The 27,769-nt window shown below is 40.2% G+C and overlaps 1 protein-coding gene across 1 annotated transcript in view; it reads right to left on the reverse strand.

Annotated features, from left to right (window-relative positions):
• The window catches only part of LOC310880496 (uncharacterized protein), a 215,969-nt gene that overhangs the window by 117,523 nt on the left and 70,677 nt on the right, over positions 1 to 27,769 (reverse strand). The window contains exons 17-20 of the mRNA XM_083796368.1: positions 18,161 to 18,255; positions 17,740 to 18,014; positions 16,663 to 16,738; positions 9,224 to 9,397 (exon numbers count right to left, since the gene is read on the reverse strand). Of these exons, the coding sequence (XP_083652494.1) occupies positions 17,996 to 18,014; positions 18,161 to 18,255 (114 nt within the window). The 3' untranslated portion in view covers positions 9,224 to 9,397; positions 16,663 to 16,738; positions 17,740 to 17,995. The remainder of the gene's footprint in view (positions 1 to 9,223; positions 9,398 to 16,662; positions 16,739 to 17,739; positions 18,015 to 18,160; positions 18,256 to 27,769) is intronic.

Here is a 27,769-nt window from a genome sequence, read left to right on the forward strand (position 1 = left end):
ACATGCACAGTCTTTTTTACAATTAAAATGCCTTCACCTAAGCCTTAGAAAATATCAGCTGAAGTATTTAGAAATAGAATTTAAAACCAGTTTCTTCCTCTTAAATGTGCATTAACTTTGCATCCATTAAAAAGAGCAGGAGGAGAGCAGCTTTACACGTCCACTTCTCACAGGGCTGCTGTTAGGACACCTTGGGTCATCCCAACTCCATCACCATTGTCTCTGGTTCTGAACCGCTCCCAAACAAAGGCTGTTGAATATTCTTCTATGACTAGGCATTTCTTTATTTTTTAATGCTCTCATTTATATTTTCTTTTTGATAAGCTCAAGGGGCAGCAGCAGCAAAAACTGAGCTGGTACTGAACATGCTGGTCTCTCCCTCCAGCATGGATGACACAATTGCCAAGGGCAAGTGGAAAAGTGACAGGTAACTTCACTAATCCCAGCTCAGGATGCAATACGTTGGCAACAGCCTTTTTTTTTTCTTCCCCCTTTTTTCCCTCCTTTTTCTTTTTTTCCCCTTTAGCTCCTCTTGTGGGCTTGGCAAGTCCAAGCTTGATTCTATTTTATGGGGATGTGCAGTGAATGCAATTACACCAACAGCTGCTCAGTATTTGATGAGCAGCAGCCAAAGTCAGCCAGAAGGGTCAAGACAGCATGGAGCTGGGGGGAGATAATGTACACTTGCAAATTTTACCTTTTCTTTTTTTTTTTCCTAATTCTCCAACAAGTTTAAATTACTTTCAATGAAACATTAACTGAAGATTTGGCAAATGACCCCCTGAGACTTAAAGTTTCACAGGGAACTTGCAGTGAAATTAATTTAATAGGCAAATTTTCAGCACGCAGTTTTTCCTGTTAAACCAAAATCTTTTTACCACTTAATTTCTCACTTAATATTATCTAATTATGTCATACTTGAATCATTTCCCCTGTGCAAGTAATGCCAATTATTTACTCCCTCTTACTTATTAATGTCAGAATGTGTCTGCCCCAATTCCTTCTTGAAAACTAAATATCCTTTGAAAGGTATCTCCAAGATCTTGCCTAGTACCAATAAAATTGTAGACTTTTTTTCTCATTAAACACATTCAAAATGTTTTGCTTTGTGCTGCACTAGTTTAACTTCTAGTGTGTTTTCCTCCCAAAATAAAAATTTTGAATGATGGAAGCAAGTATAGCCTCATAGATATTTCCAAAAAAAAAAAAAAAATTACTTCACTGTTGTGCCGGGCCTGCCTCGAGTATACTTGTGAACATTTATAAGTCTATCCAGAAATCACAGATGGAGAAACAATACTTTGTAAAATGATGCTCCAACTGTGCAGCTCAAAGAGTTTTCAGTACTCTCTTAATAACATTGCTTCTGGAAACAGGCAGTTGTATAAAAAGGAAAACAAGCCTAAAAGTAACTGTTTGATAATTTCATAAATCAACTACGCAGAATCCACAGTCAAAAATGCCTAATTTAGGTAAGGAACTCAAATAAAGAGCATGGTCCCATATTAAGTGACGAGATCATCTGCACCCTTAAAGGTTTCCCAGGGATCAGAAGGCAGCAAAAGCCTTTCACATGCAGCAGAAAGGGTCTCACATCGCTAACACCTATTTCCAGTCTGGCCCAAGGCAACAATGATTAAAAATCTGTGACAAGTTCTCCTGGATCAGTGGCAGTTAAAAACACCAAATGCCAGGACAGCGCCAAGAAAGCCAGCTTTGGGTTTCAACAAGAACACAAGTAGCTCCCAGCCACTACGGAGAGGTTTGTCAGGTTTGTCACCTCTTCATCTAAATCCTAAATACAAAGCTGTACAGCTTTCTGAAGATTCAGCCTATCGCCCTCATTCAGATGCACAGGAGATGAGAAGAACAAAAGCTAGTGTGCAGACCCGCAACCTAGCTGCTGCAGCAGCTCTCACAGCAGTAAGAAGCTAGGCTGTTGCAGAGAGGATTTATTGGATTACTAAATGAATGAATCCATTTCCTCTAGTCCTCTGACCTGGGAACTAACCACAAAGTCTTGCTGGCTAACGAAGCCAAAGATTTTCCCATGACATAGCCTGAACTTTGCATGTACGTACAAGGAAGGGATCACCCTAACTTCTGTAGGGGTTGCCATAAACAAGGAGCTTCCCAATAGTTTCAGAACTACAAATACAGCCGCTGTAATCTCTTCCTTTTTCTTGGCAGAACAGCAACCCAGCACTCCAATAACAGCACCTAAAGAGTCAAGCCCTCCGATGCGCGTTTGGCACCATTCAGAAGAATAAGGCTAGAGAATGTGCTCCTGTGCAATTTCATTAATCAGCCATCTCTGTTCAAACATCTGTGCCCTGGCCGACCCACTTAAAAACCTGAATTAAATAACTGAGCTTCTTCCTTTTGAAAGGATAATCTTGTATTCTGTACTTGCACTCTTCCTGTAACACTAACACAACAAGTACCAGTTAGTTATTATAATAAGCCTTCCAACTCCTCATGCTAGCAATAATCATCCTTGAATGTTATGTTCCTTACAGTGCACGTTTTACCATTGTTTAATGTAAACTCACTGTCTGGGAATATTCATCAGACTACAAAATGAGCCGAGTTGTAGGTTATTCCAAGAGGAAAGCAAAGGTAATCTCATTGCAGTGCTGATGGCTGTGAGCAAGCTGCAGGCCTCGCTTGTCTATTTTGGCTTTAAAAATATTAATGTCTGAGTCTTCTACCGCAGTGGATGAAGGTGGGTTCTGCATTAGCACAGCATCCAAAACCTTGCTGAGGTCCAAATGGGGGGGGGGGGGGGGGATGCTACAGAGCGCTACCTCCAATTTCTTTCACCAAGGTTCGCAGAGCATTTTCCTATTTTCTATTACAAGAACAGTGATTGCTTCTGCAGGCAATTACCTGCGTTAAGAGGGAGCAATAGCTGCAGAAATGCATCACTTGATGTTATAACGCATCATAATTAGGTTTTCAGCCCTAATCACCAAGAAGGATATAAACTTTCCTTGCAACTCATAAGTGCCGCTATCAACGAGCAGCATTTTGTTGCATAAGCAATTCAAGTGATTGACACTTTTTTGTGGAACGGAATTGCATACATAAGTCCATATAAGGTGACGTGAATTTACTGAATTTGGTGCTGGAGAGCACTGCATTGTTAGGCCAACAAGTAGCACAATTGGGCTAATGATGGCCAGTCAACAGATGTCTTATCCCACTATGTTCAGGACAAAAATTTCTCTAAGATTAATCCACCAATACCTCGTGTTTGCTTCATACATGCCTTCATTCTTTTAGGGGAAGCCAAGAGGTCAAAGAAACCAAAATCTGTATTTTAATTGTGTGAATAGACAAACATTTGAAAAAATCATCTCTCTTGCTAATAAGAATGATAAGAAAACCTGCAATTTTAGAAGATAGCCTGCAATTTTTAAATGTTGCAGATTTTATTACAATTCAAAAGAATAAAAACATTTCCCATGATGTTTAACAATTCTTCTGGGGGTATTTGTTTTGATTGCCACTCGTTTCAACAATGTAACAACATAAACATACACAATAAACTTGTCTTGGAATAAATTTCCCACAATGGCCATTATGAAAATGATCAAACACAATGTTTCAAGCTTCATCACCAGATTTTTTCACTTTTCCTTCAACTCACAATCTACTGAAACAGAGAGATTCATGAAGAAAAGTTGTGTTTCAGCAACATAATTTTTTTCCAGTGGAAAAGCACAGAAGTTATACTAGCTCTCCCTAGAGGCCAGATGGGATGCACTCCAGAAAAAAGTTTTCACTAATGCTAGGGAAACACTTAACTATTCCTGCTCCAGATCTCTTGTTAAATACATCATTAGCACATACTCTAAATAAGAAACTAATCAAGAAATAAAGCTTACAGCATTATTTTTTTCTTTTTGTCTCCCAAAAGCATGTTTAGTCCTAAAGACATGCCAGATTACTGTTGTGGTGGAGGAAAAGTCTTTATGGGCAGAACATCAGCTGGCACAGCCGCTGCCAGTGCTCCCTGAGCACAGCCTGGAGGAACGGCCTGGCTGCCTCCCCGCCGCTCCTGCAAGCAGACAAAGTGGCACCAATCAGCAGCAGCTGGGGAAATTCAGAGGGACACCTCTTTTCCTAGGGCTGATGTAAAGGTCAGCTTCAAAGGATCAAGCATTTGTACGTAAAAGAGAGCCACAGCCAGGAACACAGCAAGAAGAGCCAGCAGCAGCAGTGTGTAAGCCCATTTACAGCTTTTGTACTCAGGAGCTATCCTAAAGACCTAGGGACTGAACTCAATATTGTCACCTCTGGTCTCCAGCATTCCCTGCGCAGGGAGCGATCCCCGGCTGTCTCCCAGCTGACAGAACACTGAGCGACGCAGACGTCTTCCCTCCTCCTCCATCAGAGCAGCGTGGGCAACGGCGGGCCTACAGCCGCGGAGCGGTGGTGGTCTGCCAGCTCAGCAGCACTGCGGACATGGGCAGCCAAGGCCCAAGAACAATTTGCTGAAGGTGTAAATTTAACACTGCAGAAGTGAAATCACTGCAGATGCCGAAGCTTCCTTCCTCGTGTGCTCACCCTTTCTGTCTGTCAGCCCCCGATTTAGCTCCTCCGTTGCAGTGACCTATTTAGCTTCACCAGCAGAATTGCGACGATGCTCGGTCTGAAAGGTCAGAGTTCTCCTTTAGGCAGCACACCTCCCCATGCACACACAGGCCCAACCGGACAGGAGAAGCTGGGGCTTTCATTGCAGTGTTGTGAGACACCACGGCTTAAAAGTATCGCTAGAGAAACACTGACATTATCAGAGGGCTAAGGAAGCAAATTGCCAAATAATTGCATCTTTGTCAGGGCCATTTTACTCCTTGCAGGAGTGTTGTAGGTGATAATTGACACTGTCATGATGCAAACAGCAATTGCCTCTGGGCACTAATGTGGAACATGTGCTGTTTTGAGTCATCCCCGACCTGGGGAACTGAGCGCAATCTCGCAGCAGCGTGTCGTGCGTTAGTCAGCAGCTCCAGCCCCACGGCTGCTGCGAGCTGGCTGTGGCACAAGGACCTGCTTCACCATGAGGGCATGGTTTGTTGGTGGTTTTTTTTGGCAGTCAACTGGTTTTAAAGTCACTAGTCTTATCTAGAGTCATACGACAGACGAGCGTCCAAGCACCCCGATTTTCTCCCATCTCCATACCCTGCGAGACGTGCGGTGAACCACGCTGCCCCAGAGAGGGACACGCTCGCTGTGTGCACGCCCTGCCGCTGGCATCACTTCTGAGCACCCAAAACTCCTGCAGGTCCACAGGGGAGAGAACGTGCGTGCTCCCATGCAGCCTGCCCAGTGCAGGACTGGGATCATGGGGGATATGAAATCCCCTCGGCTGATGGTAACGGCCCTAGTGAATTCACAGAACTATTAAAGTACAGCACCTGTATCTTGATTCTGCAAAAAATGTCTGCGTGCTTAAATTCACATGATCAGAAGGGTTCTCATAAGTTGTATCTCTATGAAAGTGTTCCTACAGAGCAACTTTACAGGATTAGAGTTTCAGTTAATTACAGTAGCTCCTCAATGAGCCATTTTTCCAACAGTCATTTGTCTACAATTTGTTAAAATTAGTTTTTTTTTTTCCTTTCCTTCTCGCACTAGAAGTCAGTGATGATTTGGACAAAGTCAAGCGTCCACAGACACAGAAATACTGCTACCAAAAACGAAATACCATGAAATCCAATGTTAGAAAATGAGAAAAAGAGCTGTTATAGATGTGGTGACTGAAGGAACAAAAGTAAAATAGCTTATACTCCTGTGTATTTAGGGTGAAGTCCAAAAGCTGTCATTTACATTAGACTACTTTACGCTTTCAAAAGGAAAGCATAAACAGAGGAAAAAGGTCCCCACAGAACAGACACTTGTTATTTTAAAAGTCATTCTTAAAGCAAAAGTGCAAAAGAGGAAATCACTACCAGCTATAAATGCTGTCATTGAGAAGAGAAATTTTAAGGACATGAATTACATAGCTACTCTTACTAAAGCTCTGCCTATATTTTTCATGAACATTCGAGCATTCAAGTGTCTGTCAGAAGGATACTTCTAAAAAGCAAGTATTAAGCCTGCATGTTCAGGTATTTCTGAATTTATTAAGTGCCTGTTTAGGAGTTATGTTCATGCAAAGGTGAAAATTAGCCCAGTTGTCTGCCTGAAATACTAATGTATTTTTCTGACAAGGAAGTATTTTTTTTTATTGCTCTCCTTATTGTACATCAACACAATATACTTGATAAAGGTTACCCCATAGTCTTTAAGGATTAAGAAAAAAGATCACAGAGTGACTTGCGAGTGAACCAAGCTCTGCATTCCTTGCGTGTTCCCAAAATGAGAGCCCAGACCTACAGAGAGATTTTTGTGCAGACCAAGGACACCAGCCACAGCAGCACCCTTCCTCCCACGAGGCTATGCCAGAGAGCCCTTATGGTGCCATGAAATGGCTCCTGCCTCAAAGCAAAGCTCACTTCCCGAGTCAATTGCCTTCATTTATTAATTCAAATCTCTTCTGAGGCTTCCTGCAATTTCTAGCTGTTGTGATTACTCTTGTACTGAAAATAGTCAGTGAGTGAAATGTAAATAGAAATATGTCTATTACACAACTGTATTGAACTCTCAGATAGTTTCTTAGTATTACCATGCTGTTTAAAATGTGAATAAACAGCCCTGAGGGGAAAGGGTCGTTAGTTACTAATGCACGATGCTATCTAGTTGCTTTCCAAAATTGCTGGCAGACTCTGCAGAAGGTACTCTACAACAAGCAATCATTCAAATCATTCATGCCTTCTGTCTAACGATGAAAAGACCATCAATAGCATCTGAAAGCTTTCAACAGAGCTGAAGAATTATTCCCATGGTCACTTCTGCACACCACAGCCCAACTAAAACAATTAGGAATATCAGAGACAATTAAACAAGAATGAGACTGACTGCAAGCAATGACAAGAAAAGCTTCAACTTCCATCTCATCTGCTAAACACTGAGACACTTAGCTGGCACCTCTAAAGTATTAGCAGGTGAGAGCCAATAAGAAGGCTGTACAGTGGACTACTGTAGATGCACACACTAGAAAATAGGATTTATAGTGGGAACTCTCAGGTAACCTCATTACGTGACATGACCTGAGTATAACATGGTTGAGAAGTCCGAACACTGAAGATCACAGCTACAAGTGCAAAAAAAAAAGTAACCTGAACAAAAATCTGAACTATGAGAAATATACGTAACAGAAATTAGGCTATGAAAGCTACAAAAAGAACTAGTAAAATAAATAATTTAAATGAATAAATAACAGCTTTTTAAAACTAGAAGGTGTTACTAGTAGCTGTCTTACCTAGAAAGCAGGCTAGTCAAAAAAAAAAAGCTGTTTTTTAATCTAATGCAAAGACAAATAACATTGCTCTGGGAGAATCAAGTTTTACCAAGCTACATTTCACCAACTGTTTTGCTTGTCATCCACCATGTGAATATTAGATGATCTAACAAATTCAGTTTCAGTTGCCAGATATCTGTTTGTGTGTAAAAAGTAAAACAGCCAGGCATTACAGAATCAACAGCGTATGCGGCTGTTGGAAAATTTCCTTTAGGAAAAGTTTATTATGCATAGAGTTTAATCTAGAAAACAAGACATACAGGAGAGGACCACCTAGTTAAGAAACGTTGGTTAGCCTCTCATCATTAATAACAACCTTAAATAACAAAAGGTGAGACAGAAAGAAAGGCTTAACCTCACTTAGTCTGGTAGAGAAAACCAGATTCCATTAAATATTTTAACACTGTTCATGAAAAGGCAGTAAGAGTGGAGTTCATCCTTTTTAAGTACCGAAGCAGGGAACAGGAGGTGAAGTACAGTCATAAGAAAAAAAGGCTGGATCTACAGAGCAGGGTGCACACTCATCTGCAGAGTTAAGTCAGTTAGCTTTCGAACACCAGTTAGGTGTGAACTATTAGCTAAAAACAAAGGTCACAGCAGCATACATAATATCATACAAATTTGAACTGCAGAGACTAGACAATGCCCTAGCAGATTCCACACAAGAAATTCAAATTTTATAGTTTTCAGAAGCTGGTTGACAGATTTCAATGGCTAGTAGACATGGGATTCATAAAGTCATTCTTCTTCACCAGAAGAGGCCCATTATCTTCTTATTAGTACTACCCTAACATTCCTATCCTGTTTCATTTTCTGGCAAATTTAACAGAAAAGAAAGCACATGAGTAAGACGTGAGCAAAGTCTTACAGGAAGGTTTAGTATGGCAAAGGCATGACAAGCTGCAGAACGTGGTTTAAGATTTGTAGCAAAATAAAACCTATTAATATAGCAGCAAGCACGTTGTTTGTCTTTGTTCTTTATTGCCTAGGACTAAAATCACACTACTTGGCAAATGCTTCACATGACTTCGTTAGTGCATTTCTTGCTGTCAGTTTTGTTGCTCCTTGTAGGAATTCTGAAAGATGCTCTGTATAATTGAGTGTATGTTATCCCCCACAATGCATTTGCAGCGTTTACACAAATTCACAGCGTGGGATATTATTGTCTCCAGTACGCTAGCACAAACACAGATTCAAATGCCTGTATGCAACGTGATGTAGCAGGAGCACTTGCAGACTGCTATTTTAGGAATAAGAAGTTTAGAGGGAGAGGGAATCTCTCTAATAAAATTGATATAGCTGGAAAAACTTTTGGGGGCACAAACACCCTACTTCAGACAGCTGGAAAACTGAACAGGCTTTCTGGGACACCAGCCCTTTCTTCAGCAGGAAGAAAGTATTAGGTTTTAGAAATGTAAAATATTTCATTTTGTCTTGTTCAGGCTAGCAACTTCATAGTTATTTACAGAGCAGGGCAAAAGAGAACTTACTGATGACTCCCAGTAATCCAGTGTTACAGGGTGGGAAAAGAGGACTGTCTACCCTTCCAAGAATGCTTTTGTGTTGTGAAGCTGACCACAAGTCTCACAAACTCCACAGAACTGAGAAATATGAATAGGAAACACCACCAAAATGCTTCTCTGAGGACTGAGCTGAACCTGTGAAAAAACATTAAATGCTAAAAACCTGGAGGTGCACGTGTCCTACTCTTTGGGAGAGCAGTGACTTACAAGTTTGGTGTTAACTCTCGGTGTCCCAGAACTGAACAGCTGTGAAAACAAAGCTTAAAATTAAGACTGCAGTTGCAACACTCACCCATATTTGCAGCCAGTGCTGAGGTGCCTGTCATGTGAGAGTTGACAGTGGTGCATCATCACACATGCCATAGAAGAGGCATCATTGTTCCTTTCCCAGAACACTAGGAGTTATAATTCCATCAAACCAAACTCGCTTCACTTTCAGTTTGATTTTGCCTCTGCCTTCATCATCCTAAATCAAACAGGAAGGTAAGACTGACAGTCCTTGTGAACATACACAGCAAGGTGCAGCACAGAAATCTCCTTTTGAAGTTTTCAGTGGGCTCATTACAGCAGGAAGCACAGTCCTGATCACACGCCACATTTGAGCATTCCCATCCACAACCGCGGATGCTCTGAAAAGTTTACTGACATGTTTTCATTGTGTAAATGAATTTGTTCTTGAACGAGAAACCTACCCTCTATTGTGCTCTACTCCCAAACAGCAGTGAAACATTAATTCCTCTAAAATCATCAGATTTCAGTTTTATGTTAATAAATTGGTTTTAAATGTTCATGTCGAAGTTGCTCTTCTTTTCTCTACGCTAGACTTTCCATAGAGTTCCCACTGATTTACACAAAAAATGACTAGCTTTCTATTCCGATGAGATATTTTCCATTTCCAGAAGTGAAGGCAAAGCATTCAAGTTGCACTCAAATGGCACTGATTTTATTAAAGCTATTGCTACAGAGTGCAAGACTGGTGAAAGGAGAATAAGACTCAAACTGTTTCAAAATCAAGTAAAAGTTCCTGTACTCGTCAGTGCTTGACGAACTGCATTTGCTATAGAAAGACCAAAAACTATGACTAAGAAACAAAAACAGAACCAGAAGGGAGCGATCTTGTTAAAATTCAAACAATGACAACACACTGAGGGTAGGCCAGAATCTGACACTCCAGCTCTGAATTCCCATCCTCACTCAGTACTTGGAGCCACATGATGAATCCAGCCAGCTTCCACCACTCACAAGACAATATCTACCCTTGCATCTGACTCAGCAGTTGTGGTCCACTTCAGCACCCAAAGCACCACAGTACTTAAAAGACATAGTTGCAAATTCTGCTGTAACTTACACCAGACCCTGGAGGGACCGGTTGCCCGCTGAGCACCAGCTACATTTATGCTGAGTGCCTGGAAAATGGGCTCCTGCTTTAACGTGAACTAGAATTTCAGCACCTTTCACTGTCCTCCTAAACTTGTCACAGTGGTTCCTCAAGATTCGTGGCTAGAAAAGCAATGCAAAAGGTATTTTGTGACTACATCATCAGCTTTTCATTGTGGAGATGAGCATATTGGCCAGACAAGAATGACACAGCTTCACCAACACGCTTCCAGCTCAACAGCCTCCACCTCCCATTTCAGCTGCAGCATGAGATCTCTGGGAGGGCACAACCAGATCAAGACAGGCTGTGGGAAAGCAGCTTGTGCCAGGAGATGATGGACAAAATGACGACTACTACATCAGCACGTAGCCACAAGTTGCTATTTTCTCTAGACACGGTTCTTACTGAGAACAAAGTCACCAACACATTAAAAGCAGGAGAGGATGTGATCATTACATTAAAACTGCAGAACTATTTGCTGCTTCTTTTGCTGTATTAGGCTCTTCTCTAAGATAAATATACTAAATTAAAAAATAACTGCAATTACCTTTTGAGTCATCTTTTTCTTTGGGGAACTTTTTTCAAACTTCTATGTAAAAAACCACCTAACATCAGCATGGCTTGTCCTATCCCCATCAGCATTCCTTACATAGGAATACCTGCCCCTGACACCTTCAGCAAAGAAAGCCAGTCAAGAGCAGTCCTTCCTACCTCTAACTTTCCATGCAAGGAGTACAACTTTCTCTACTCTCAGTCTCACATTTTTTGCTCAGCCTTCCAAATTTCTTGGCAAAACTCAGTCATTGCCTAGCTCTCCTGAGCTCACTTGGCTTGCACTAAGTCAGAACGTGGCTAAGACACCGACTTCTCTCTGCAGTCTTTCCTAGCTATGCACTGCACCCATCCCAGGAGCAGGTGAAAACACTGCAACGACCAATTACTATAATGAAAACATATTCCAAACATGGTAGAAATGCATGCAGAATAACCAGAATTAAATGAATTAATGTGCTAGGAAGACTAATAAAGTAATTATAACATGAAAAGTATGAAAGGTATAGAGAAAGAAAAAGCTCTGAAGCAGATCTCTGAAGTCTCTATCAGGTGCTAAGAATGAGGAATACCACCAACTGGCCACCATTGGTAACAGGTACCACGGAACATCTGGAACTCATGGGAACACCTGCATACAAACTCTCATGCTTCAGGAATGATTTAGCAATACACACTGATACTGGGAAATGATTCCCTTTTTTCCCCATTTTTTTGCTGTTAAGAAAAGTTTACAGCAGAAAAACCCTCTTAGATTAATTGCAGGATTGATCTAATGATTCTCCTATGCAGGTCTCATTGATCAGCTCTGCTAACAACAAGCCCTGTTGACATTTTATAGAACCACCAGAAATACAACAGAAGAGGAATTATGAACCCTCAAGTAAGGGGATTTCATTGTTGTAAACTGTGTGGCCATAAAGAATGAAATGCAGTGGTAAGAAGCAAGCGCTTTTAAATGCAGGGCTTGCAGGCCAGATCAGGTCTGGATAGCTCTGGAAACATTATCTGTCAGCACTCATCAACTACACCTTACCTTAAAACACCATTCATGCAGCTGGCAGTTACAGCTGCTCTGGACTAGAAAGGAGGAAGAGGAAAGGAAAGAGCAAGGTATTGCTGCACACTACTGAGAGCATTCTGAAAGATCACACAGTGCACATGCTCTCCTATTTATGTGAGGTTTTTCAAAAAAAAATTCGGCAGCTTGAGCTAATTCAACTCCCACAATCCTTGTTTTAAGAGGATTCTTCAGGAGCTATACAGTCTGATTCTACTAAGAAAGTTTAATAAGGCACTTTAAAGATGTGAAATGTTGTAAGCAGAAAAAATTTGCTTGCATTCATTCTGATAGAGCTCCTCCAGAAAAAGCACTGATAATGTGTAATACTGTACAGCTCTCCATTTTAGGTAACACTAAAACTTACAATTTGAGTGTAGGGCTGCTATCGGCATGAGCTCATAGCCATTGCATTGCAAACAGCATAACTGCTTATGCTGACACGTGCTTGCTGTCTTCAGAAGCGCATTGAGTATTATGTATCACGTTGGATTTTGCTACCGTGCTAGTTACTAGCAACCAAAATCTCATGCAGTACGATAGTTGCCAAGGTAACTACTCATCCAGAGGGAAGATGAAATCTTACTACAGTCTGTGCACTCTCTCATCTAAGAGAACATCTGCCCTAGGTAATTTAGGCACCCTGTAAATCTGAGGGGATCTCCATGCTTTAATATCCTCAACTGAAACCTACCACTCTGGTGGTTGCTCAGGGAAAGGGCCACTCTGCACAGATTTAGGAATTCTGGATCATCTGCATCACGGAACTTCGGCTCTAACAGAGCTCCCCCTGACCGTGCGAACATTACTTTGCTTCAGCCTGCAGAATGGAAACCAGGATTACCTTGGGGAGGGCAATAAAATTGTCTGATGAAATTTTGAGCATCTGAAGTGCAATGTAAGTTTTTCTTGACAGAATTTTTGAGTTATAATGCACCTGGAACTGTACAAAACAACGTTAACCACTGAATTTCCTGAAAAGAGTGCAGAAGAGGGTCTAAGATTATCTACGTGTCTGTGGAGCAAGGTCCTTTACACACTGCCGGTAACAACCTTCCAAAGGCAACAGGTGCAGCAGCAAATACAAGGGATGTAACACAGTTTTGCAGCCCCTGAGAATCATTCAGGATGTCCTCCTGTCTTATGTTGCTGTCAACTACACTGCAAGCACGGTGCTTATTTTGTCGAAGGCACCTCCATTAGCTTATGTCAAAAGACATCTCAGCCAAGCAAACAGGTTGAGCAGGAGTTTGTTAGTGCAGAGGTGTGAGTAAGGGCTGCCGAAGCTGAAGTGCATAATCCATAATTTGTATTTGAATAAAAATCTTCAATTTTTAATCTATGTACCAAGAAATCAAATACAGACCTTGAGTACAGAAACGTTTTCCCAACAGCCACAAGGTTTATTGACTGAAGTTAAGCCTTACTCCAGCTCTAAATTGCATAATGTAATGTGCTTGCAAGGGAGACATAACTATTGGTGTTCAAATGGTAACTGCTTTTACAAATTATTAGACTAGCTGCAGGAAACCTGTTTGAAAAAATCCAGCGTTGATCAACAGATTTCTGTCATAACCACTGACAATTTGGTGCAAGAGACTTGAGATAAACGAACATAGGCTGTTCCATACTAATAGTCAGATATGGGATATACAGAGCTGGACAAAGAATTACCCAAGGCTCGAGAACTTGTACAAAAGTATGTGCATACTTCTGTGCTTCCTTAACTATCAAATTATTGGGTATTCTTACTCCTACTCTCCTTTCTTTGCAGTCCACATAGCAACAAACCAACCAACACTAGTTTTCCATTGCAACAATCCTTAATACGCAGATTGCCTTTTATTTTAAGGACATTATCCCCTCTTGGGGACTTGAACTACTGCATCCTAACAGAGGAAATGAAATAGAAAAATAAGCCAACAAAAAAAAAATTAAAGCAATCACATAGCAAGGAAGAAAAAAGAAAAAAAAAAAGAAAGAACCAAACCCATGTATCCCATCAGGAAGCTAGAAAAAAGCTTAAAATTCAATCCATATACTACACTTCTAAAGGTTCAGAAGTCACAGTTGAGGCTACCGAGTGCTTCCATGAGATCCATTAAGGTTTTTTTATTTTTTTTTGGCTAAATTTTTTTAGCCAAACAATTCACTCTGTGTTCTTACAAGTGAAAATGTAGCCAGCATTATCACCTGGGTGGAAATTCAGCTTCACCTCAAACCTTCTTCACACTAGAAAACAGAACTTCCACGACTAAAATCCTTCTACTGATAATCTTTAGGATTTGCTGGTAATATGGCTCTACCCACAAGCAATACTCGAGGTTACTGTCAACATTTTGCATAGACTGGCCTAACTTATCCCCTGTTTTCCTCATTCATCTCTTCTATGTTTTTTTAAGGGGACAGATCCAGTAGTCCAGTCTCTGTCAATAGCCCTAGCAAAACTGGGGTGGAATAAGTCTAAAAAAGCTCTAAAGCTGTTGTAATAGAATGAGACAGATCTTCATTATTTATGGCAGGAGAAGTTACATGACACAGCAGATAAAATCCTAAGGAAAATCATATTGTTTAAAATTTATTGATTATTAAGCCATATAAAAGTAGAAGGCATCTCAACTGACAAGCTAATGCCAAATCGAGTGTCAGCCCTGAATACTTAAAATGCTTTTAGTTTTCTTCAGAGAATAACACGGTATGCCTACAAAGAGCAAGTAACAAAATGAGATAATCATTTATCCAAACTAAAAGCGCATGTGTGTAATAAACATTAAAAGGGCATGCACTGATCCATATATTAATCAGATTTATAACAGACCAATTTTTCTCTCCCTGGGGTGCGAAGAACAAGGTTATGAATCACAACATGAATACTTAAAGATCACACTTGAATAACCTAATTGTGTACAACAATGATAGGATGAAAGGAAACTTAATCAAATGCTGAACTGTTGTTAGATTTCGTCTTCTTAAATACAGTTTTGTGTCATGACTCTAATAAATTATTTGGATAGAAACAAATGTTGGTTTACCTTATTAACATCCCAAGCTTCCTATGCCTATTTTCTACTTGTTTTATCTCCTCTTTTGAATAGAAATAAACACTGTAACACAGAAAACCTTCACATTTTAATTTAAGTTTTGATTCTCTTCTGTACAAATCACATATACTTTTTTTTTTTTAAGAATAAATTTAATGCCTTTTCGAGAAACTAGAGTTTTGCTACATTCAAAAACTGTCAGCCAATCTTTAAATATTTATCTTTGAATTCCCCTGGTTGCATGTACTTGGGAATGTTTTCATAAATACATCAATAACTGTCTTGTACAGCTCATTAAGAAAGCTTTTTATCCTTTAGTGTAATAGTTCAGTTTACAGTTGCCTGTGAATCATTTTCACGGACTTCCATTAAGCATGCCCTTCAAACTGCAATTATTTGTCAAATTTTGTATATATGGAAGCAATCACCAGAGAAGGCGTGAAAGCTGAGAAGATGCATAAACATTTGGGACCAGAAATTGGCCCACCTCCAGCAGTGCACTTTCTCCTCTAACACAGGCTCTGCAGAGTACAAGACAGACCTAATGGATCAACCTATGCAAGACAGGCAGGTTGTCCAAAGGGTAGGGTGGGCAGACTGGTTTACATTAACCAAGACTGGACACCCTGAATTCCCTCGTCTGTCAGCTGCTGCCATTGCTGGTGGCACAGTGGCATTGTTCTGCCTTGGAGAAGAGGAAAAATCCCAACTGTGGAGAGACCGGTGGAGGTACACACTTACATCCTAGCTGGGCAAGTTAGTTTGCATTTCAGCGGGGATGGCAAAACGCACGTTCTTACCTACACTATGTTGAAGTACTAGCTATGAACACTGTTGAAAAGATTCTCCAGATTTCACACACATGCATATGCAAATACATGGATTGGTTTGGATTTACTGTACTTACATAGGAGTGGCTAAGAGCTACAGGATTGATACACCAACAAAATCTCAGTTCACTAATGCCAAAATCTCACCCACATCAAAATGTCATGGTTCTGCCAGTGCTGACTGAACACAACAGCATACCATTTAAATCAGCAGACCAAAACCAAGTAAGATACAAACAGAGAAGTGATTCCACTTACCAGACTAGAAATCCTGCTTTTAGGCACATTCTGCATACGCAGGGACACCACTGAAGTTACTGTCAGGCTATTAAGACAGCCACATACTTCATTCAAATTTCAATTACATTGGCCCATATATGCCAAAAAGATGTCACAGTCTGCCCATCGCATATCCAATCTGTAAGGGCAACTCAGCACAGATACTGCAAGATGAGATTAAAGGTGGATAACCTAGTGGCATCCATGCCTTTGACATCTCACCAGGCTGGTAGAGAAAGTTTCTACTTTCAAATGCCAAGAGAAAGGCTATGTTACAGTGAGCCAAAAAAATATGCAACAGGTTTAAAACATCAGTCCACTGCGCTAACAACAGTGAGCGTCTACACAAGCACTCTGTAAGGGAAATGTAGGACAAACAATAGCACCCAAGGCTACACTTGACTGATCCATCTAGTGAAGACAGATGTTAATGATGTTATAGAAATGGTAAGGTGAATAAAGAAAGAATTGCAGATTATTTTCTTCCAAGTGGGCAGTGCTCTTGCTGCAACAGCAGCCAAGAACAAATATTAGTGGCTTACCAGCACCCATAAACAACTTAAAGCTGTAAGAACAAATTAGATTACTTACCTGAGTTGTGTACTCTGACCTGCTGCTGGTGAAATCAATTAAATATTTCACTGTCAAAACTTTCCTTCTTAAAGGGCTGTGGGTTAAAAGAAGTTAACCTATATTGTCTATTATTGTTAAAGCAAATGCATTTCTGAATGTCAGTCTCACAAAACAAAACACTTTTGTAGATCTACAGAATACATTTCAACACACGGATATGTCTGCTGTAGTTTGTCACAGTTTAGCATCACACACTGCATTTCTCAAAGTATCAAAGCAATTTGTGATTAATGTTATAAATACCAAAGGATATCCATAAGGATTTTCCACATTCTGAAAAACAGTACTGCAATTTAATTCTACAGCATGCTTAAGTTATAAAACTAGATATGGGACACCAATCAGTTATCTATAAACTAAAATACTACTAACGCTTTTAGCAATACTAGGGAGTGACAGAAGGAATTTTGTCCAGTTACAATGCTGAAGAATAAAGGTGATGATGTGGTGACTGGTGCTACTTGCATTGTGCGCACATTGCTGCGTACTTCCTTCATTCTGATACTATTGATAGATTTCATTGCCCCTCACATATTCATGAAGGCAGAGCTGATGGATAATAGAAGGTAAAACTGGAGATTAAAGGAAAAAACTTGTTCAAAAGTGGCAGAAAACCTACTTTGCTGGCTTCCAAGGAGGTTTTTGTGTTTCTTTGAGCTAATCTAAAAACAGGTAACTCCATTTTTTTTTTATATTGTTATTTTTGTTAAATAGACCACATCTGAAACAGTGATAGCGTGCTTTTAAACACTCCTTGACATCCAGTGCTGCCACAGATTTTATTATTTGCTTTTCACAAATGAGCAGGTGGAGGAAGGAACTTCATACTGTAACACATCTCCCAATCTCCCTAGCTATGCCGGTAGATGTTTTTTTTTTTTTTTTCCTTGAATACTGTAAGAGTAAATCTAATTACCATGTGCTTTGAGGAACTGCAAAGAAGTGATACCCATTACTAACAACTGCTGTCAATAGAATTTTTTTCTGTAGCATGAACAGGAGCTTTTCGTCTTGTACAGCATTAAAAGCTCTTACCTGTGTTCCAAAATTCCAGCAGCATTTCAATGCACAGCAACGCAGCTTTCATGGCAACAACTCTGTACCCATGGCTCTGTAGCCTTGTGCTGTAGGAGGCAGGGATCTCTCAAACTCAGAAACAAAGCAATGACCTAGCAGAGCAACAGTGCGTATCCAGAGATGCTGATGGAAGCAGCAAGCAGGAGCACTGAGCACTGCAGCTTTCATAAGTCTGGCGATCCTGCAGGCTCTCAAGCAGTTGTTGGCCATGTCCTCAGTGCCACTGGGCACATCTGGAAAAAAAATCAGAACTCAGTATCCCAGCAATGCACTGGGAGACTGAGATCTAGTATCAAAGCTAAAAATACAGGCGTGTGTGTGTGTGTGTGTAAGAAACTGGTTTAGATCTCGACTTGAAATTTTTCTGAAGTGAACTTACTCTTGTAACTTGAAACTCTTCTCCACATCATTTGTGCTTTGTCCAGCTCTGGTTGAAATTTCATCTCTAGGACAGAGGTTAGCCTTTACATGCATCTAAAAGGGAAAAAAAAATCAATAACTAGCATAATTTAATCTGCCATGAGCTTCTTTGTAAGAATTCAAATTCACATTCAAAGCTGTCTGCAAATTTGAAGTATGTATTATTTATTAGTCCTACAGAGTTGAATAATGATCTTCTTGCTAAGGAGTAGTGTTTACAGAAGGTTCACAGTGTAAAGGAGGAAAAACTGCACCTGAAGAAAGCTACATTTTCCTACTGTTAATTTCCTTCTAAGAGACAGGGTCATGGCACCATTGTTCTGCACTACAAAGCCTCTCAGATCTATATGCAAACATTGTGTGAACAGTATCCTTGTGTGTATAAGCCTGATACTCACACAGAAATAAGCTCAGAATCAACCTACAGCCTCGGTGCTTAGCTATGAATTTCCAGCAAGCTGTAGTGCTGGTTAGAGTTGGAATATGTAGATAGGATCTCCCAACAGCCACGTCCTGCAACAACTTGCCCAAGGAGGCCTAAGCCATTCTTCCCAGGCTGCCATTGCTAATGGCCATGGAGCCATGTACAAGGTGACAAGAGTAGAAAAGTCTTGCCTAAAGCTGTTTTTATAGAGTAAGGCTCAAGGTCCCATTAGCTTCCTGATCTGAACCAGAGCATGTCTGGACAGTTCCGAATCATTTCCACAAGGACTGCATCACAGTAGCATTAGTGCTTAGCAAATCCCTATCACCTCTCTCGGAATACATTTCTTTCCCAGCTGCTTCTGCTTTTTAACAGAGCTGGTATTTTATTTAGGGGGAGGGAATGAGGAGAGTGAGGATTTTATTTGTTGGTTTTATTTGCTTTGCCTACATATTGAATTGCTGGCAAGATTACTCCAGAATCTCCACAGAACATGTGTTGTGGCAATTATTACAGTGGTAAACTACATAACACTTCAGAAACTTCCTTCCAAAGTAAACAGGCAGCCTCCATAACCTGATGTTACTTTCCATATCCAAAGCTGCATGACTCAAGAGCCACCCTGCATGCAACTTTTCCTTGCACTGAGTTCCTGGTCACAAAAATCTCTCAAATGACTAACAAATAACTCCAGTTACTCAGGTGTTGTCTTAACAGAGCCTCTTGGAGCTCCTCTGGCCCTGGGCCTATTTCTGATTTCCTGTGAAGCAGGAATTGAACTGTTCCACATCGCAACGATTCCTGCAGCTTTACCGATGCTTCCCCCAGGATGCCGAACACCCTGCAAGGTTCTGCACGCTGGCTGCTTGATTTGACATGTCAAGCACCTTGAAGGATTGCAGCCACAGCCCCGAGGCTGTAAATTTCTTCAAGTGTGTTTGTTCCATATGTTCAAGTGTTACACAAATTCAATGACCTATACATACTATACAATGCGATAAAGCATTCAACCCAGCCATTACTGCATATCAGCTAAAGGGATATAAATTCTTCTAGACTAGTTAGGAGAAAAAGGCATCTCTTTTTGGTTTGTGCTCTACACGGGATGTTCTGGAGATTTTACACTGTCAGTATGAAGTAAGTTGCTGCACAGTCAAGCAGAGTTGATGCACTTGTGTACAGCTTCTACGTTATTTTCCACACCTATCCCAAAATGAAACGCCGTATACAGAGACTTGCACTTTATTGCTTAATTCATCACTTCCGCAGCCGCGATTGCTGGTGAAGCTGGTGACACCACATCGAGCAGCCTATCGCACTCTCCCCTAAAACCAGCAGCAGGATCATTGCTTTGTTTCACTACAATTGTGCACATCAAATGATCCTTTTTATATCCTTTTTCTTCAACAACTGCACTGTATCTGAGAAACCTTTTATTCCTCATACTATGTCAAATGATTAATGCACTAGCCATGCTATCAAGAATTACATTGAAACGTACAGGTTGCAGTGGCACAAACATGTAGTTACAGCATAATTCTCTGCAACAAATTCAGTGAAATTTAATCATACTGCACAGTTGTACCGTAGAAAAACCAGCTGAGTGCTACTATGATCTAACTCGCAGCTTCAGGTAACGCTAACCAAAACCATCTATTATTAGGATCCACAAATGCAATGTGAAACCATTATTGAGAAGTTAATCTTCCTCTGAAGACTAAAAAAAAAATGACAAAAGGTTGTGGGAGCTGCAAAACGCCAAAAGGTAAATTGAACCTTTAAAGGAGAAATATACAGTAGAACACAGGAACAAGTTCAGGACCGTACATACAACCAGATAGACAACTCCATTGTATGTTAACCTGGACAGAAACCAAATCAAACAAAACAAAAAGCAGGTAATCATTATAGCTTCATATTTCTAAGATTAATTAGACTTTGGGTTATCTTGATAAGGTGCTCTTCTGCAAACTTCAGTCTTTTTTATTTTGCCTGGAAAGTGTATAATATCAGCCACACTATGCAAATGTAAGGTTTCTCTACAATGTGCCATGGGAGAAATTTTATACTGCATTTACCACCATCTTATTTCTATGATTCTTCCACTTTGCAGTTTCAGTGATGAACTAATGCTCACTTGAAATGTGACTGTTTTTTAAAACAGCCAAGTATCACCTCTTCTATAGAAGCAAAGCAACATGGTTTTAATTCAATGTAGACTTCATGACAATCTGTTGCTTTTGAATAAGCAGAAAAATAAATTAGTCATGTGCAGTGCTTTGGAAGCAGAAATGATCATTCTAAAGCCAAGACCGTTAATAAGCATTCACAGCCTTACAAATGAATAATTGTAGGGAACCCAAAGGCTGGCCTGAATTTGCAGCATCACTTTAAATATATTATTTAGTGAACAAATTTACTAGAATGTAGGACACAACAAATTGAAAGAAAAATAGATATTAGATGACACTTTTTGAATTCGCATCAAACCTATCTAGCTTAGCTTTCCATATTTTCTCCATAGCACAGATCATATTAATCCGTTGTGTTGCTTTCAGAGCCAAGTTATTCTCTACGTTTGACATATTTCAGGTTTACAGTTGTGTGACAAAAAATGTCTGCTTGCTTTGTTGACTTGAACAAAGTTATTCTAGGAATGAATTTGGTGTGTTGCATTTTAGCATTCAAAATATATTCAATGCAGAAATTGTGCATTAATAATGAGATTTAATATCAATGTTCTAATCTGGACTATTTTTAAGGAGTATGAATACTTCTCGTCTCATCTGTTCTGTTTCAGCTGAATCTCTTTTGATTCATTTACTGATCTCCAGAGGAGGTGGCAATGTTGCTACCTCCTGCTTTTTTCAAACCCCACATGATCCAAAACCAGGAGAAACAATGCACATATTCACCTCCTTCATAATGCCGGTGAACATAGCCTATGTAAATGCTTTGTGAATATCTTACCCATCCTCCTGCCCATACAACATTGTTCCTAGAAATCTATTTGCTGCTATCAATTTTTCTTGTGTCAAGCACTAGGTCTTTGAGACCAGCATTCTATCTCAATAATCACGGTGTTAAAGTCTTTTTCCCCTATTATTGCTTTAATCTTTCTTTTCCTTCCAATTTATCTGTTTCTTCTTCTCATGCTTCTTTGCTTATGTCTTCCTAACTACGGGAGTGAATGGCAGAAGGCTGTTCTGATCTGAGCTGTACTCATGCTTAAGCTATTTCTACCCAAGTCACGCCTGTTAGCTATTTTTCCCAGTAGTTTCCCAATAGTCTAAAACAGTTGCGATGTGGCCAGGTTTGTTCATTTCATTCATAAAGCATTTCAAACCCTGCTCTGTGACTATTTGTTTCTGAGTAAAGCAGCACTATCTCATATAAACAGCATGAGCCCTACTACTAGTGGATGGGTTTTTAACTCCAGATTTAAAGGTAACGACTAATGACTTGGAACAGCCCCCTGCATATTTTAGCAAGGCATTTCATTTTAACTTACAGTAATACTTCAGCACAAAAGTAAACTAATTGTATTAAAGGGCGTAAAATGATGTCTTAGTAATGAGATTTCACCTTCTATTCTAGCATTTTTTAAAAACCTTGTAGAGAAATGAATTTTCACCATTTTTGTGAAAATTATTGGTAACAGGATCTCTTGTACCGATAAAGCTTTATATAGCACGGGAGATGGGTACATTTAGACCATTTTTGAGGGAAAAAAACAGTACGCGTGCTCCTGCTTCATTCTGCTTTCACACTACTTACAGATTCAGGTAATATTTTCCTGCAGAAATGAATTTCCTGATTTTTGACCAGCTGGCTGGTCACAAAGTGCTGACTCCTCTATTGGCTCCAGGTGTTAAATTTCATTAAGACAGGTGGTATATGATTAGCTGAATAGCACAAATGGTAAAGCTGCTGCAGGAATGCTACAAGATCCAGCAAGAGAGGGGTGTGCTCTGAAGAACAATCCTGTTTGCCAGTTGTTGGCAAAGATCGTGCAATTCTGTATCCTGTGCCACCTCACTGCATCTGAACTGTACATGGTATGAAACAAGACCACTAAACACTTCTCATTTTCTATTCATACTGTGGTAAACCAAAGCCTAAATATAATATAGCAGTCACCATTAGGAAGCTTGACACCGACTGTCTTAGCAACTTCAGTTACCATGGCATCTCCTTATATAATGCCACTCTCTTAGATCTACTGTAGAATAGTGAATACAGGGTTTTATAGCTTTTATGCTCATTCCTGTAACATATAAAGAAAAAAAAAGAAAAAATCCAGAACATCCATTATTTAACAAAGCACGTTTCTGTGAGTTTCCTAGAATAAGCATCTGAAATGTTTGCATAGTGATAAACCCTTTAAATTTCAATAAGAAAAGGCAAATATCACCCTAAGACATCTGTGCCTAAATTTGTAGTTAGTGATTTTTTTGGCTGTCCAAATGAAGACATTAGAAGTGAAACATATTTCCAAATTACTGAGTACACAACCTCAGAACACTTACCCAAACTGCCGGGTTAAAAAGTCAAAAGCACAAACTTGCAGATTTGCCACTCACTTGAACTGACAGCTAAGAGGGAAACAAGCAAACCAATTCAAACACTCCAATACCTAAAATATATTAATTCCTAACATAATGACTTATGAATAATGAAGACTTGGAAAAATTACATCAAAACAAACAATTTAAAAGACAGAGTGAAAAGAAATGTTATGAGCATCTACAATTCTTTAAGTCAGAGACTTGCAAATCTAACCAAAAAGTGTGACTAATTCCAATTTCAGACATTCATATTTTCAGTCTTTTTTAATAGCTCATTTTCACTCCCACATATGGGCTTGTTTAATAGTCCTTATACTTTAGTAATTTATAGCAACAATCTTACAGAATTACTACCAGGACAGGAATTTAAAAGAACATCCATGTAACAGGAAAATGTCATGCAGCAGAATACCTCAGCCTGTGCCTGGCACAGTTTGACATCGGAATCATAGCTGCTGTTTGATTAACATATTTCTGAACCTCACCTTAATTTGTCTTAGCTCCCAGTTCACAAAGTTACAAATTTCTCCTCTGGAGCTTTTGGTCGCAAACAAAGAGAGATCACCATTCATAGAGCTGGAAGGGGAACTTCAAAAGCCAAATGCAGATGGTACTACAGGCGCGTCTGTACAATTTCGGTATGTTTTCTGTGGCACTTACCAGAGATTACGTTCTATGCCATTTAGCTGTATATTTAAGAGTAGATTCTGAATTGGTGGTAACAAACAGTAAATGAATTAATTGTTACTATCTAACACTGCAGTTGTACTTGATTAAAGCTTATTTAATACTGCCTGTGCACTGGATTCTTTCAGCTTTCTTGTCCTTACATAACGTGCTCAGCATTCTGCAAAAACTCCGCACACAACATCCCTGAAGAGTGCTGGCTTCAGCACAGAAGGTATAGGCCCTGGGCTCCCAACCAAGGCTTCGGTGCCAAAATCAGAACCCGTGGGTGAGAACTACCCAGGGCAGTTGATGAAGGACCACAGACTGCAGCCGAGGCTCCGCAAGCCGTGCCTGCAGACTTGAGCCTCGGACATGAGGCTTGACTGCCCTCAGGACAGTTTTTTCTCTTCAGATTGCCACCAGGCAGGAAGTGAGCAGCCTACAAAGAACTTACATGTATATTTACAGCCATTACGTGTACAAGAAGATCCACGAAGGCACTTCACAGCAGCCCACGTGATTTTCCTTGTCCTTGACACCATCCATGCTCAACGTCTACAGCCTGGTCCCCAGCCAATTTGAAAAGACCTTGCACAAAGCCTACGATGCACCTTCTCTCTTAATGCCTTTGCTTTGTGCTTTATTGAAGTTATTTGCTGGTGAAATTTAGCATTTGTAGGCCTCTTGTTATTTTCCTGAAAAAAAGTTAGATCTGCATGCAGGTGATCTGCATCAGCTACAGGCCTGATTACAACATAAATACCACTGACAAGTTCCTAAGCATACAACAAGCAATGTTCTGTACACCCCTATGACTTAGACAATCAATAGGCCTGTCTAAGACTCATTTACAGAGCAATTGTCATGGGTGGCTGATTGGCCGGTGGTTAAAATTGAATTTAGGCTTCCTATAATTCAGAGCACAATCTATTTAACTTCATATTAAATGACAGATTATATTTTCCAACTATCTCATGCAACCTTCTTGCCACATGTCACAGCAGCAATCAGGTTCAAGGCTGGTTTGGGTTTTAAAAAAAAATGTTTTTCACAAAACCTTCCACCTGAAATCTGGACTTCTGCATTGCTTAGCAGCTATCACAGCCTGCAATCAAATTTGTAAGTCTGGGGTTTCAGGTTCCTTTGTTTTGCCCCCCCCCCCCCCCTTTTTTTTTTGCTTATCTGCAAGCCTTTAGGAACAAGAAAACTGCCTGCACGTGACCAAGTACAGAACTGTATATTCACAAAACAGAAAATGGATGGCTATACCACAGTTGGTCATTAGTTGTCAAGAAGGTTAAGATCAATCCAGCCTCCTGGCTGGGAGACTACCATGTCTCAAACTCCACGCGGCCTGGTGGTGCCCATCCGGACATCCGCACGTGGCCTGGTTCCTCTGTCATTCTGCTCCAGCTGAGCGATGCTGGCCCTCCTCTGGCACACTGCCACCTCCAGCCATGTGGAAGTAGCTCTTGAAGTTCCCAGCCACGGGAACCGAGTGCTGCTGCAAGTCTCTCAGATGCCTGCAGCTGGATACCAGTAAGTTATTCACAGAGCTCAGGGAAACTGCGAGCAAGGCAGGACGCCTAGAGACAGTCCTATGCTCCTTCCTGATAGCCTACAGGTCAGAGCCTTGCTGCTGAAATTAAGGGACCTTGCACAAGTCTTCCATCTGCATAGTGTACCATAGTGTACTGTTTTTTCACCTCCCTTTTCTTCCCCCATCTTTTCCTCAGAAAAGAAAGCTGAAGCCACAAAGCAAAGCAGAAGCAGGAAGAACCTCCTGACACTCACTCCACCTTCTGCTACAAGCCTTGGAGAGCCCTGGGTTGGAGCAACGGTGAATGGGAATGTCTCAGGGGAACCTACCTGCACATACGCCCAGACAAGTTTCAACAAACAAGTCAATACAGTGATGATGCAAATTCAGCTCAGTCCTGGGCTGCAACCGAACTGATCATTCCAACTGTGCTGTTGACTAAAGAGACCTTCATTCAGTTTGTTGGGGGTTTTCTGCATTCCAGCTCTCACGCTGACAGAAGAGCGGTCATGGCTTTTAGGACTCCCACGATCCACGTATTTTAGAAACTACGGGTAAACTAAGAGCCTCTTCTGACATTGCAAAAGAAGCTTGTATGGGAACAAGTTTTTGACTGAGAATCCCAGTAAGATTTTTTCTTCCCACAACCTTTTCTTTATGTTCTTTAACAGTAACAAAAGAATGTTTTACATTTTTAAGTCAAGAAGAATTGGCTTCAGGTAGGTATTTTACAACAGGATAAAAAAAATGGCCCAGTGTAACTGTATGGCTTCAGAATATCAACCTCTTTGCATCAGCTTTCCTTGCAGCAAAGAAAACATAGCTCAAATCCATGCCTTGCACCTCAAATCTAAAATGCCAAGGTTAATCGGTTTTGAAGAGCCCAATATCTTCAGTCACCCTCCTATTGTCAGCTTCTCACACTGGACAGACTCCAGTTGAAATAAACACCAAATGCATAAGCAACGTTCTACAGAAATCTGAACTGCCTACATTGCTGAGTCTGATTTTGCAGTTGTGTCTTCAATCTTTTACAGAATGAAAGTCACTATAAAAAGCCGTAGCAATGCTGTGCTGTAACAGCAGTACTAACCAACAAGAAGAACTCGGAGCAAGTCGTCTGCCTAACTGAATGGACTTTTTTTAATATAGTTGAACCTCTACAACAAATATTAAAATAAAATATAGGTCACCTACAATGTCTATAACAAACAGGAAATACACTTTTGGGTATGCAAAAGCCCAATCCCTTTAAATTTATAAATGAGTAAGCTCTGGGGAAAAAACCATACCTTACTGGTCCAAAAACCACAGAAAAACTCAGAAGAGAAGTGTTAAAAGTGAATAATTAATGCCAAAGAAAAAGGACAAAATTCTTCCTTTGACTTGCACTGCAGACCATAGCAGAAGTACAGATGAAATGCTTTCATTTTTAAAAAGAACAAAAAGGCCCAGATTCCCCCGCTACAGACTCCATCCCGCATTTCCAACTAACCTACACATGGCATTCCTCTCAAATCAGAGACTATTAAATTATGCCCACAGCTATTCACAAAGCCGGAAAATCAGTCAGATTAATATGGCCTCGAACACTCCAAAAGACATTATTAATGATTTGATGCTGATTGCTGTTGGATGCCTTATAAGTTAACTCACACAAGCTCCAGCCTCTCTGAACTGATTTCAGTAGTCATTGAGAATTTTTCTCTTTTCCTCCTTGTGATATGGGAACACTCAATACCTGATCCAGCACTGGAAGTTCCCGTTAAAGCGCGTTACCACACGCATTTATGCCCGTGGCCAGACATGTACGGGGCTGCAGATGCTTAGGAAAAAGGACAGAACTAAGCAAAAACCTTAAAAAAAACCACCTTAAAATTGGCTCAGACAAATGTAACAAAATTATATTGATTGTGCTCAACCACAACTTTCCTAGTAGGGCTGTTAATAGAACTCTTCCAATTTCTAAATTTCAATAATCTCACATATCTCTAAAAGACTGTACCCACAACAGAAACTCTTCCAATTTTTTATCCAAACTGAGCTATGAAGCTCAGCTGAAGTCCATGTAAACAAAAGCAACCCTCATATTAACTGTATTAACTCATAAATTTTCTTTTTTTTTTTTTTCTCTAATATATCTTCTGTTGAATATGCTTTACTGGAATGGATAGCAACTCTGATCTATTCAGGAACGCTTTGCTAGTCTAGAAAAAAAAATATGTCCTAATGAAGGATTTTTCACTGTTGGCTATTAAGGCTTTGAAAAGCTCCAAATTGTCACCAACACTGGAAGGGAAAAAATGGCAAAAATAAATAAAACTTATAAGCACTACAAGAGGCTCTAGAGAAAGGCGATTCCCTCAA

The sequence above is a fragment of the Anser anser genome (assembly GCF_964211835.1).
Source record: "Anser anser genome assembly, chromosome: 12".
In the NCBI taxonomy this organism is placed as follows: Eukaryota; Metazoa; Chordata; class Aves; order Anseriformes; family Anatidae; genus Anser; species Anser anser.